General features: G+C 43.4%; 1 protein-coding gene across 9 annotated transcripts in view; it reads right to left on the bottom strand.

Moving 5' to 3' along the window:
- The window catches only part of herc1 (HECT and RLD domain containing E3 ubiquitin protein ligase family member 1), a 76,333-nt gene that overhangs the window by 51,352 nt on the left and 11,141 nt on the right, over positions 1–13,840 (bottom strand). For 8 of the 9 annotated variants that reach the window (XM_063470354.1, XM_063470414.1, XM_063470392.1 and 5 more), the window contains exons 9-22: positions 12,951–13,095; positions 12,532–12,703; positions 11,716–11,850; positions 11,396–11,561; positions 11,131–11,256; positions 10,795–11,016; positions 10,208–10,360; positions 7,213–7,345; positions 6,854–7,045; positions 5,931–6,155; positions 5,560–5,733; positions 5,342–5,456; positions 5,129–5,249; positions 30–201 (exon numbers count right to left, since the gene is read on the bottom strand). In XM_063470354.1, the coding sequence (XP_063326424.1) occupies positions 30–201; positions 5,129–5,249; positions 5,342–5,456; positions 5,560–5,733; positions 5,931–6,155; positions 6,854–7,045; positions 7,213–7,345; positions 10,208–10,360; positions 10,795–11,016; positions 11,131–11,256; positions 11,396–11,561; positions 11,716–11,850; positions 12,532–12,703; positions 12,951–13,095 (2,251 nt within the window). The remainder of the gene's footprint in view (positions 1–29; positions 202–5,128; positions 5,250–5,341; positions 5,457–5,559; positions 5,734–5,930; positions 6,156–6,853; positions 7,046–7,212; positions 7,346–10,207; positions 10,361–10,794; positions 11,017–11,130; positions 11,257–11,395; positions 11,562–11,715; positions 11,851–12,531; positions 12,704–12,950; positions 13,096–13,840) is intronic. The other variant, XM_063470382.1, reaches the window with a different exon arrangement.

The raw sequence follows: 13,840 nt of genomic DNA, 5'->3' as shown, positions 1-13,840 counted from the left end.
CACATGCAACTACAGACATGAGTACTTACTTCCAGCTGTCATTACTTCATGCTCCCTGTCATCCTCTTCATCGTCTTGCTCTTGATGGCCTTCTTCTCTCTCACGGTCAACCCTCTCTTCAAGTTCTGCCTCCTCGTCAATGGTGCGTGTGAAAGAGTGCTCCTGGGGATCCATGTCCAGAGAGTCCTGATTGTCGGAAATCTGGTCAAATGACAATAATGGCCTGATTTTGGATACCACAATATGACCATTAAGGTCGGTGGAAATGTGTGTATGCAGTTATGACCGTAGTTTCTTGGACAAATACAGAATATATACACAACTTTGCCTCTGTACACCACCATAGTGGGTTTTAAATCAAATAATCAACATGTGCTTAAAGTACACACTTTAACTTCACGATCAATAGGTTTAGCAAAAACTTTGCATTAACTGTGAGAATTCCAGAGGTGGGTGTGGCTCATGTGGTGAAGCAGGCTGTCGATCAATCAGTCCCTGGCTACTACAGTCCATGTGTCCAAGTATCCTTGGGCAAGATACTGAACCCTGAGTTGCCCAAGATGCACCCATTGCAGTGCAAGTGGGTGTGTGACTGTTACATAAAGGTGCTTACATAAATTAAATGTGTGTGATTGGGTGAATGAGACCTGTAGTAGAAAGCTCTTTGAGTTGTCAAAAATTGAAGAAAAGAAAAACAATGGCTCAATTACATGGAGATGGTTCGGATTCAAAATGTCAGATGATCAGCAGAATAATGTGTTCTGTAGAGAATCCCTAAACAATGTTCTGACAAAAGTTTCGAGCACTAATCTTTCCCACCATTTACAACAGCGCCATAAAGTGCAGTATGAAGAGTGTGAAACTTTGCTGTATCCCAGATCATAAAGCCTCCTGCACCAAAACAAACCACATTACAAAACTCCCATTCCCATGCTGTGCCTTATGAGTACTTTCCCATTGTAATGTACATTTCAATGTTTTTTTTCTCCAATGCTACCAATCTCCGACTTGTATCCCCATGTAATGTATGTCTGTGTATGTAAGGTCGGGGGGGGTCTCATTTCACTGCAGGGCAACCTGCATGTGACGAATAAAGCCTTGATTGATTGATTGATTGATTGATTGATTGATTGAAGTGGAGTGACAGTACTAAAGCAGCGGCCTATCATATCGCTAAAGACATGGTCCCCATCTCAACTGTGGAACAAGAGGACTTTATACAGCTGCTAAAGACCCTGACCGAAGATACCAGATACGTAGTCAAAAGTACTTTGCAAGAGAAGTACGGCCAAAAGTATATGCTCACCAAAATGTCTCGCTGACCAGCAGGACCTGTGAGCCATACATGAATGTGACTATGCATTTCATGGAAGACTGGGAACTGAAAAGTGACCATCTCCAGACGAGCTACAGCCAAAGACCACACCGGAGAGCATATAGCTGAAGCCCTGCAGGATGCCCTCACAAGCTGGAAATTCAACCTGATGGACTGGTTGCTATAACGACTGACAATGGGGCTAATACCTTGGTGGTTGAGGATGCAGTGATTTGGTCACAGACTTCATGTGGCCATTGGTCAGTACAATACTGAATCAGCTGATTTGAAATAAGAAAAAAGATTACTAGGCATAACATTAAATAAAAAGCTTATAGAATCACCTAAAGAGCTAAATATATCTATATTGACAACAAGGCAATTAATTTCATAAGTAATAGCTAGCTTATACACCTATAAACACTGCACCTCACTCACCAGGCGATGCACAAGCACTGGGGCAGGAAAGATGGAGGTGCAGGCGACCGAAACACTTCCAATGGGAACGCCGATGGATGAAAGTGGGACAGGTGATGGATGTTGCCAGCCTCCCAACACCCTCCCTAGGTCTGAGAGGGATGTACCACATGCCGGTAAAGTGCTGGAGGTATACGCCATGCTATGGCTACCATAAGAGATGATGACAAGCTGTATTGAGTGAGTCATGACACTCGCATGGAAGAGGAACACACCCAGTTGTTGGGCCCAAAAAGCCATTGGTAAATTATTTTCCAGGTGGCTCATTATAACCCCAAGGTTATATGGGATATGATAAAGCTCCGGAGCAAATTATGGCCCAATTTTATTGGCCGGCCATCCAGACAAATGTGCGCCGATGGTGTGGTCTAAGGTACCTGGAAAGAAAAGCATCTGGACTTCTTTAAGTTGCTTGAAGACGTTTCCCTGTCATCCGAGAAGCTTCTTCAGTTCTAGGGTCAAATGGTGGAGAGTCCCAGATTTAAACCCTGTGAGAGTGTCCCCCAAAGAGGGACAAAGGACCCCCTGATGATCCTCTACCTAATCACATGAGCCAAGGTGTGAAAATGGGTGTAGGTCAAAATCAGCCAAGGTTTCGGGTGAGCTCATTGTGAAACCTGTACAGCAAACACTACATTATTAAGTTTGTGTTTTGGAGTTTTGTCTTTCGGATGAACCAGTTTCTGTCTGAGTGTGCTGCTGGGTCTGAAATGCACTGGGATGTCGTGCTTGGAGAAAACTCTCCTGAGTTTCTCTGATACACCGGCTACATAGGGGTGACAATGTTGTTGCGTTTGTCTTTCTTATCCTCCCTAGCTGATCTTCTTTTTTGTGCATCTTTGCTGACTTTATACACTCCCAATTAGGATAACCGCATGTTTTGAGTGCTTTCTTTACATGTGTGTGTTCCCTCTTTTTCCCTTCAGGCTTAGAGGGAACATTCTCTGCCCGGTGGTGTAGGGTCCTAATGACTCCAAGTTTGTGTTCCAGAGGGTGATGGGAGTCAAAGAGGAGGTACTGGTCCGTGTGTGTGGGCTTCCGGTAAACTTCAATGTTGAGGTTGCCGTTTTCTTCAATGTGCACAGCGCAGTCCAGGAAAGGCAAACAGTTATCCTTTGTGTCTTCCCTGGTGAACTTGATGTTCTAATCCACAGCGTTAATGTGCGCAGTGAAGGATTCCACTTCTTGTGTCTTGATTTTGACCCAGGTGTCGTCTACATATCTGTACCAGTGGCTGGGTACTCTCCCTTTAAAAGAGCCAAGAGCCGTTCTTTCCACTTCTTCCATGTAAAGGTTGGCTACAATAGGTGACACCGGGGAGCCCATGGCACAGCCATGTTTTTATCTGTAGAAGCCTTCGTTGTATTTGAAATATGTAGTGGTAAGGCAGAGGTCTAACAGTGTGCAGATCTGATCGGGTGTGAAGTTGGTCCTGTCTTCCAAGGAGCTGTCTTCTTGTAGTCGTTTTCTGACAGTCTCCACTGCTTCCGTGGTGGGAATGCAAGTGAAGAGAGAGACTACATCAAAGGACACCATGGTTTCATCTGAATCCAGGGAATCCAAGTTTCTGGACCTTGTCGGTGAAGTTGGTGGAGTTCTTGATGTGATGTGGGGTGTTCCCCACAAGTGGTGCTAGGATGGTAGCAAGGTGTTTCGAAATGTAGCAAGTGGCTGAGTTTATGCTGCTGACAATGGGTCTGAGTGGGACACCTTCTTTGTGGAGCTTAGGAAGTCCATAAATGCAGGGTTGGGCATCCCCTGGGTATAGACGATGACATGTAGGGCGGTCAGTGGTTTTGTCCTTTTTTAAGGTCTTGAAGGCAGGCGATAACTTTCTTTTTGTAGCTGCTTGTGGTGTCTCGTTTTAAGGCTTTGTAGGTATTGTTGTCACTGAGGAGAGTAGTGATCTTTGTGTGGTAATCTGTTGTGTTTAGGACCACGGTGCACCTTCCCTTGTCAGCTGATAATATGGTGATGTTGTGGTCTTTGCTCAGGGAAGCGATGGCCTTCTTTTCTTGTATTGTGAGGTTGGACGGAGGGACTTTGGCACTGGAGAGGCTGGCTGAAACTTTCATCCTGATTTGCTCTGATTCTGTTTGTGATAATTTATTAATCCATATGGCAGTTTCTGTGGCTGTGATGAGGTCCACTATGGGCAACTGTTGAGGAGAAATGGCAAAATTGAGTCCTTTGGCTAACAGTTTCTTTTCAGGTTCAGTGAGATTCTGGTCTGAAAAGTTCTTCACCCATTTTTCCTGACTGTCCTCAGGTGTGTGTTCTTCTCTGAGTTGTGTAGGTTCAGACTGAGGAGTGAGTGTTTTTGAAAGCAAGGTGTGGAATTTCCTGCGTTGTCTTTCTTTTCCTTTAGAGTGTTGGGCCCGCTAGGCCTTGTCCACAAACTTGTAAACGTCTTCTAAGATAGGAGACGGTAGAAGGGTTTTCAGTTCCTGCAGAGTCTGGCTAATCTTGCTCTGGAGGGCATCTATAGTGAAATGGACCTGTCTTATCCTTTCACTTAGAAGCTGATTTTGTGCTCTCCGTAGAATCAACTCTGCTCTGTATCCCCTGACAGTGGATCCAAGGCGCAAACTCTTAGGAACAACCTTGCTTTGTCTGCATCTTAGGTTAAAACGAAGATGGTTCCTATAATCCGCTAGTTTCCTTGATTCCTTTTCATACTCCCGCACCAAGTGAAGGGTGTTCCTCCCAAAATGTACGCCGATGGTGTGCGTCCTGCTTGGAGTCGCCATTACCATTAATGGAGGTCCTGTTTGAGCTCACATTGGCATGGACCTCGTCGGGCCATTTCAACGGAGTACACAGGGATATCGCTTTGTATTAGTTCTGGTGGTTTATGCAATACGATATCCTGAAGCAGTGCCTCTGCGAACCATTTCTGCAACGAGTGTGGTGCAGGCACGAGTCTGTAGATACTGACTGACCAGGGCATCACAAGAGAGAGATGAGTTAGGGCCAGAGGTACCAAATTCCAACATTCCAGCCACCTTCCATTGTAATAACCATCTCACACAGGCGCAGAGAGTGGACGTGCTGCATTGGAACAGCGTTTTGCAGATGTTTTCTCCCCCCTTCCCAGCCGTACCAATCTCATAAAGCACAAAAGGAGGCAGCTGTAAAGCTGATTGTGCTAAAAAACAGTTGTTCATTTTGCAACGTTGTGTGTATGGGACCTTTGATCAATCACACACTTGATCTCAGTCCAACAAAAGATATAAAATTAAAGGTGAAAGTCTGTTGTTGAATCACACATTGATTTATTTAAATAGTGGTGTGCAGAGGCAAAACTAAAAAAAAAAAGAAACTTTGTTTACTTACCCTCCTCTCACGAGAAGAAGATCGGGTCTGGATGAAGTCCATGTTCTTACAGGCTAGTAAGCGGTTTCGTACCTTAAAAACACTGCGATAGACTTCTGCCAGGGACTTAGATGGTTGATACCTGATGGGAAAATATTTCCTTTAGACAGGTACTGTGGGACAGTATGGACATGGTTCATGCCATTTATTAAAAGGTGTATTTTGTTGTACTACCTGCCCTCTCCACAGGCTTGGCCCAGCAGCCCTGTGTGCTTCAGTAAGGCTGCCAACACAAACCTGGACACAGTGTCTAATAGGGTCTCATTACTGAGAGATGCATTGTCCCAGTCTGCAACAAAATCCACAGTGCAGTCAGTGAATGTATATACCTGTAAAGCTAATTGCATTAAAGAAATGGTAGGATTCTGTATATACTCAAAGCAGATGCAAACCTTTGCCAATTGCATACTCGTGCATGTTGATCCAAAGGCTGTTGGCAGGTTCTTTAGAGGAACCCAGAGCCAAATCCACCAGAACACTCAAGTCAGGATGCAGTGTGCAGTCAAAGGGTTTCTGCTCCTCATTACCAGACAGTGCAGCCTCCAATAATGAGCTGATGCAGGTGTCTGAAGGACAAGCAAACAATTATCTTCACAAGTCACAGAAGAAGCGATAAATGAACTCAACAGGACAAGAGCCCTAGGATTCTGATCAGGCAGTCGAACAAAGTAATGTCCTGCTCTAAGTTACATTCACAGCAGAAGGGACCTCCCTCATCTACTCATGTTGCTACTGGTTGTGTATGTGGGCGTCCATCCTGTACCTAGCTGGGGGATGTCCATCTCCAAGCCATTGCTAAATAGCGGTGTTTTGAGCCAGTACACAGTATCTTGTTCCTCCAGTGAGGTGGGAGCTCCCTGCAGCATCCCACCAAGGCAGCGTCCAACTAGCAGGGCGACTGTCCTCTCCAGGTCCACAAGCCACACCCAAGAAAGTGCGGGCTGCGGCAGGGTCATTCCTGAGGCTGGCTCAGCAAAGTCCGAGGTACCTGGAAAAAGACAAATACGTTCTCCAATTTAGTATTCCACCAGACGTCGAGATGGTCCCAACTGCATGGTGTTGAAACATATCACTTTTCATTATAAATAACACTACATGATTTTCATTTTCTCATATCAGACATCAGTGTTGCATATTAATGTTAAGGCCAAAAATGAGTTTTGCGAAGTCGCATCTATTCAGCATCTCACACGAACATCTAGCCCAGAGGTCGGCAACCTGCAGCTTGCAAGCCAGGGTTTAGGATTAGGGTTACCCCTAACCTTATTATACTATATGTACCTCTGTCCCTCGTCACCTGCATGTGCTGCTCTTCTTCTCCCACTGTTTGGTAGGAGCAGCTATGACTCTTGAATTTGAAAGTTGCCGACACCTGAACCGGCAAATTAATCCTCCAATTCGAGTGTATGCTTATGCCAAATTAAAAAAAAAAATCATCAAGCTCTTAAAGAGAAAAGGTGAAACGTAACGACAGAATATGTGTACACATAATGCCTGCACACATGGCTTTTTGTAATTACACTGCTGGCTTAGCTGACAAGGCCTCATAAATTAACATCTCCAGCAGAAAAAAAATCACATCATGTGTTTGTACATGCATTTACCACATCCCAGGATATTTTGTAACTTTTTTAGGGATTTTTTTTTTTTCAAATCTTGACCAACTTAACCTTGTTCTGAGCTCACCCTGAAGAGGCCACTGCAGCTCCTGGTCCTCCAGAGGAGAGGCAGCAGGCAACAGTCTGTTCAAACAATCCAGAGGAGGCAGCAGTTCCAGCAGTTGGCTCAACAGCGGCCTTGCCACCGACACCGGAAGCAGCAGTAAGGCGTTGATTATCTGACACAGCATGCTGCCTGCTGCTGACACGTAGATCACATCTGCAGATGACATGATCATAGTTTTATGACAATGATATAAAACAAAAGAAAGTATCTTCAATGCTAAATGAAAAGAACTTGAACTATCTAAGCAGAATGAGATAACAAGGAAGTGAGAACAGGCCTTTTTAGCCAGATTACAACACAGGTCACTTGATTCCATTCACCTTGTAGCTTCTCCCGTATGCTGCCATTCCAGGAGCTCTCCTTTATCAGCGCTGCAGAGCGGGAGTAGATATCTGTGGCATGTGGCAAGAGCAGCTGCAGATGTTTGTGGAGCAATGACACACTGCTGGAGTTCTGCAAATAAACAGGGTGACAAAAAGTTTTTATATACTATGGTCATTTTCTTTTATTTGGTTTCTTTTATTCACTAAAAAAGTGACAGACAGATTTTTGATTTTTAACAACATCACAGGGCTGAAATATAATCTACCATCTACAACAGAACACACCACATTATTAAAACACCACTGAAAAGAAAAATCTGTGAAATTATTCATCAGTAAATAAAACAGAAATTTAGCTTTAACTCTGTATTTAACCAGCAAAATGAAAGTTGTATCAACCCATTGCCATTGGAGACCAAGCCACTCCACAGTTTTCAAAGACATAATAAACAGTGGTTCAAGGCAGTTAAATTCAAGAAACATATGAAAACTAGTTTTTATTTCTTGGCAAAAGGGACATAATTCGCTTGCATCTTTTTTAACCTTGGACACAAAAACTACTGACAGCAATGGCACCGTGCAAAATCCTCCACTGTAGATCACCTGACCTCTTATTGAGTGGGGGTTAATAAAAGACTCTCCATATAGGTTTCTGACATTCCTCAACTTTTAACTTGTCTCTCCAGACAGCATCGGTCCTTCCACTCAAGTGCCTTTTATTTAACCCTTGAACTGACATTTTATATAACAGTTTCCCACTCAGCATGTGAAAAGTCTTGAGTCTTTTCGATTCATAAGCGAGGGTCCTGTCAAGAATGTAAAATCAATATTCAATTCCATTCCTCAAAAAGGATCTCTTTCATCGGAAATCTCTAATCCATTGATTTCAAACCAATGAAAGATGTTGCTGTTTCTGTGTTCTGAAGGTCTGATCCATAATTTGTCTCAGTTTGAGAGCCTTTTTCTCAAGCAGTCTTTTCAAAAAAGCAAGTCCAGTTCCATCATGTGCACTCGGCCAAGCCCCAAAAAACAACAGTTCCTCTAGAAGCCAAAACAATGAGGAAGCTGGTTCCAGTCTTTTCCAACAGAAAAGGGTCCAAGCTTTTAAAAGGCCTTTATAAAACATAGGAATTTCATAACAAAATATTAAATTACAGTTTAGTAAAAACACGGAAGCATCCATTCCTAACTCTCCTTTTCCTCTTAAAATAACATTAGTTACTGGTTTCCAGAAAACATCTTCTTCCCTTCCCATCAACTGCAGTCTGAAAGCTGCAGCTCTGCTCTCTAGGTGAGCTAGTCCTTGTCCACCTTCTTCTTTGGGCAAAAAAAGCACAGCCTGGGGTATCCAATGTCGATTATGCGGGAAAAAAAACTTGATCATCAAAAATTGAAGTTTGTGTAATAAACCAGGAGGTGGCTCCAAACAAGCTAATCTATGTCACAATGCAGAAGCAACTAAGTTGTTTATAATCAGCACCCTCCCTATATATGGAGTAACAACCATCTCCACTTCCCTAATTTCCACTCAACTTTCTCCAACACCCCTTCCCAGTTCTTGTTTACCGTGTCCTCATCTCCCAAGTACACATCCAGATACTGCAAACCTCTTCTTTTCCACTTCAAACCACCTGGAAGTTGCGGGAGCCCAGCAAGCCAATCTCCTACTGCCAGAGCCTCACTCTTCCCCCAATTCACTCGTGCATCTGAAAATCTGCAAAATCTTTCAACGATCGTTCCTAAATAATTTACATCTTTTAACAATATCATCAGCACATGCAGATAAGTTGAAAGACACGTTAAAACCTGATAAAGACATCCCATCAATAAAAGACCTAACAGTATTTAGCATTGATTCAATAGACAGAGCATATAACATACCAGACACTGAACAGCCTTGCCTAATACCTCTACTTACTTTGAAAGGTTTGAACAAACAACCATTTATCTTCAGTACACTTTCAACGTCTTCGTACACCATAATCTTGGCAATTAAGTCAATGTCGAGACCGAACGTTCCCAACACACTCCAGAGGTAACGGTGCTCAACCCTGTCAAAAGCCTTTTCTTGGTCCAGAGAAATCAGACCAGTATCGCATCCCAGTGAACTGGGAGACTGACTAGTGACATATTATCAACAATAGACCTGTCTGGCAAGCAGCATGTTTGTGTTTGGTGGACAACCTGATCCATCACCTTCTTCAGTCTGTTTGCCAGCACTTTTGACAGTATTTTATAATCAGTGCACAATAAAGAGACAGGCCGCCCGTTCTTAATATCCTGGAAATCACCTTTCTTTGGTAACAGCGTTAGAACTGCTCTCCTGCAGCTCTGAGGTCTCTGAGCCTTCAGCGAAGCTCTCCTCAAAAACCTCCATGACATCGTCACCCACTGCCAGACTACACTCCTCTACAGAGCAAGGACAACTAGGTATGATCTTAAAACCATGTTGTCTCGTAAGTTTAGTGAAGTCCATTTTGGCGATTTTGCGCACTCAAAAGAAAATCAGTAATGTTTAATTTAATCAATTCAGAAAAGTAAAGTTCGAAACAAGTCCTCAATCTCTAAGTCAGACTCACCACACGCTCCACTGCCACACTCCCAGCATGCAATGCAGAAGGAACGAAAGAAAGATGCAGGGTACCAAGCACATTTTACACCTCTCCTGTTCTTTTTGTCACAACACACAATCACTGATAGAGAATTCAGTTTGCTCTCAGACAAACAAAACCAATGCGACTGAGAGTTTAAAGCCATTTTAATCCTCATTACAACAAACATGTATGATCTGAAATTAGAGTGCAATCGGAAATAAATAACGTCTTCAAATAAAACATTGTGAGGCTACGAAATTGTGTTGTAACCCCCCATCCCGTCATCCTGCCACGTTTTGGCAGTGTGAAAACTATTTTCTAAATTATTAAGCATCAAGAATCAAAACAAATGTGCTTACACACTCTAATTATTCTTAAAAAGAGGAGCGCAGCCGTACCTCAGTAACAGAGTTGATGTGGCAATATGCTAGAAGTTGCTTCTGCAGCGAGCAGAGAAGTTGGTGGAGGTGAGCCGGCTGGCTGCTGTCAGAGGAGGATGTGCCCTGCTGCAGCTTATCACTGTTCTTCTCCAGCTCACCGAAAGCCTGATCCTGTACAGCACAAACATACAAACATCTGTGGGTTCAGTTCAGTTCCATTTATTTAACACTAGTCTACAACTGTCAAAGTCAAAGTCAGCTTTATTGTCAAAACCATGTACAGGTACAGATCATACACAGCAGTCTGAAATCGCAGTGCTCCCACGGTCTGATAAAAATCTCATATACACAACAGTCTCAAGGCGACTGTTGTTGTGATTTGGCGCTGTATAAATAAAAATGAATTGAAAAAAAGTTATTTCATCCAAGTAGTTTCTAGTTTTGTTTTGTTCGTCTGCATGTCAGAGTTCCATTTGTGACTTTGCTAGAGCAGAAAACAGAATGATGTGGATGATGAGTCAGAAGACTCAAGAGGAAAAATACAGCCAGAGGCAGTCTAACTAGCATTCAGTGTTCAGTGTGTTCATTTCTCTGTATTAACTTACAGTATAAAAGCCAAGGTTCCTGAGCAGCGTCTTCATGAGAATCTCAGCCAGGTGAGTGTCAGGGTGGCCTGTGGTGGTGCCATAGGCAGGCTCTGGGAGAGCTGTAAAGGCAGGGCCAGATGAAAGTACCTCTGGGCCATCAGCAGGAGAGCTGTAACCCAGGAGTGAGGCCACGTGGGTGTGGTCCTGGAGGCTGGTCAGGATTATGTCGAGCTGCATCCTCTGTGACACAAAATACAAACATTCATGAGGAAACACTGTTCTTTACAGGCTGTTTAAAGCATCAAGCAACTAATTCTGCACAGCTCCATCTATGCAGTATGTAGCATCAGGTACCTGTCCTTTGGAGAGACTCTCCCATCTGTCCGGACCCTGAGGTAGCAGAGAGTGAAGAAGCTCCATCCTCTCCCTCAGTGGTGGCAGCAACATGGTTGCCCCCACAGACAGTGTCTCAATCACTGCCTGAAGGAACAAAGTATTTTAAAGTCAGTTTTAGGTTTCATTCTGATCACCTCCCATAATCCTTCATGACTTATTTCTGTTATGAGTTCAGTCTGGATATTACTCTGTTGATAATAATTATCCAAAGAGCATCTTTTACCTCCTGAATCTCGTCTGGCACAGAGGAGTCCATCAGTCTGAAAAGGAGGTTCCTCAGCGGCCTGGCCTGCCGGCCCAAAATACTTGTTGCTACGCCCCCCGCCAGGGCCAGCGCCAGATGATTGGACAGAAGCCGAAGGCACAGCTTGAGGAAGTTATGATGCTCCCTTCAAATAAAAAAAAAAAAAAAAGTTTAATCCAGAACTTGGCAAGGTTACATTCTGATTGATCATATATGATTTCACTAAGTGCAAGAAAGACTATACAGCAAGCCTAGGAGGGTTTATAACACCAGTGACGGCTGGTGGCTAACACGCTCACCTGGATGAGGGGAAAGGAAGAGGAGGGACCTCGCTGTTGATGCCATCACAGTATCGCTCAAGGAAGGAGCGCAAATGAGAGAATGTGCTTTCTTCTAGGTCAACGCAGTAGGGCCGATGCCAAGCCACCACTTGCCTAGAAAGAAGTAATAAGTAAATATTAGTAAAGTATGTAAGGTACAGTAAATTACTTTGATCTACAGTAAAGTATTGTGTCGATGTCATAAACATAAAGGCCTGTGAAACCAAAATCCAAACAATAACTGTGATAACCACATTTGTATGTATCTCACATGTATGCTTTTAATCAATTAACACCTAAATGTGTTTGTTAAACACCAGTTCTCTCACACCGTCACCCTCATTGACGCCTGTTGGCCTTTTTCAGCTGTTCCTGGAAGTGCATATCCTTAAAGACCTTAAATTACATATTTAACAAAAAGGCTGAATCACAGTGCTTCTCTTCTAAACTCATCTCCCAGGCTGAGAGGTAGGACCTATGAGTATGCTCACAGTATCAGGGTATTTGTTTTGATTTGTGCTTTTCAGTGCATTTTTGGAGACTGATTGCTGAGTGACTGCAATAAAACCCACTACTGTAACCTTTACTCTGAATCACAAGATCAATGTGTTGGTTTTGCAGTTTCAGTACTTTTCACGTGTAGTTACTGCCCTTTGACTCGTGCTTCCTAGTAGCTGAAAAACAAATTCTAGCGGTCTTGCAACATCAGCTCTTGCCTGCAGTCCCACGTGAATATTTCCAAAGAGAAAATCATCATAATGGGATCAGTTCGTGGTAACTGTTGCGGTAGCTGACCTGTCTCTGGGCAGGGCAGTCCAGGCCAGGCTGTGAGAGGTGCCAGCTGAGATTTGCTGAATGGCGACTCCATCCAGGCCGATGACCTTCTTGGGTTTGGTGATTGGCCCTGTGGAGTTCCCCTGCCCACACTGACCCATAGAGTTGTTGCCCCATGCATATACTTCATTGTCTGCATCGGGATTAAGCACAACACGATCAAAACAGATATGTCATATCTCAAGCTGGAAGTTACATATTACCCTAAATTGACAAGGTCTGCAGATTTGCTATTACATCAGGCTGCTTGCAACAGCCCTCAACAAACACAAAAATTTTCTGTGTCAGCAAAAAAATTGACTGACAGAGACAGTTTTAGTACCGTATGTATTTTAACTCTGATCCCAGACAGCAAGCGCACAAAAAGAGAAAAGTAGTACCATGTGACAGGGCCAGGCAGTGGCTGTCCCCTATGGAGATGTCCACTACTCTGGTGGTAGCCAGCTCCTCAATAAGTTTAGGTCTGAGTGCGGTGGCCTCAGAGGAACCACAGCCTAGACAAGCACCGCAGCCCCAAGCGTACACCTGAAAACAAAAGTGGGTTCAGCATCAGCCCAGCTTTCGGTCCTGGGCAATGAAGTGGCACCTCAGAGACAAATAACTGGAAGAACAACATTATGTAACAAATCTTGACCTTAAATATTGAACTGTGTCCAACCAGCCGTCTGTTCAGTAGGAATACATAAACAGCTGCATGAAATTCCCTCTTTGGGATAAAGGTCCATAAGTTTCAAGTTTCAAGAATCTAAGCAGCTTGAAACAAGTTAATTTCAAGATGTTTTAAGACCCTTTTGAATACATTTTAGGGCATCTTTTAAAAATGGCAACAATATTTTCAACGTGTTTAATTTGATTAAACACGTTGAAAATAGGCAGACTGCAATGTAAATGCTATCACCAAGTGGAAAACAGTGATACACCTCCTGCTGTCAGGCCTGCAGACCTGTGATGTGCACCTCTGTCCTGTGGTAGACACAAACTCGCAGGTTAAATACCTGCAAGCTTTTTGATGAATGTTAGTGCAGCGTTAGCCACGCAGGGCTTTGTTGCTATAAACAACAAAAATATAGTGTCATGGCAAGTGTATAAGGTGCAAAGGAAAAAAGATTTTTAAAATGTTATGTCGTGGAAACTTTTGAAGCATTAGGAAAAATTCAGATTCAACAACTTGAACATAAAGGTGTAATGAAATGAAAATGATTTGATACTTCAAGAATAACTGTCCAAATAAGGACCAGGAGTGGCACTTTTCAGACATTTTCTATTTCCA

This window comes from Pelmatolapia mariae, linkage group LG1 (genome assembly GCF_036321145.2).
Source record: "Pelmatolapia mariae isolate MD_Pm_ZW linkage group LG1, Pm_UMD_F_2, whole genome shotgun sequence".
Lineage (NCBI taxonomy): Eukaryota > Metazoa > Chordata > Actinopteri > Cichliformes > Cichlidae > Pelmatolapia > Pelmatolapia mariae.
The sequence above is the reverse complement of the archived record's forward strand: the minus strand, read 5'-3'. Positions and strand labels throughout refer to the sequence as shown.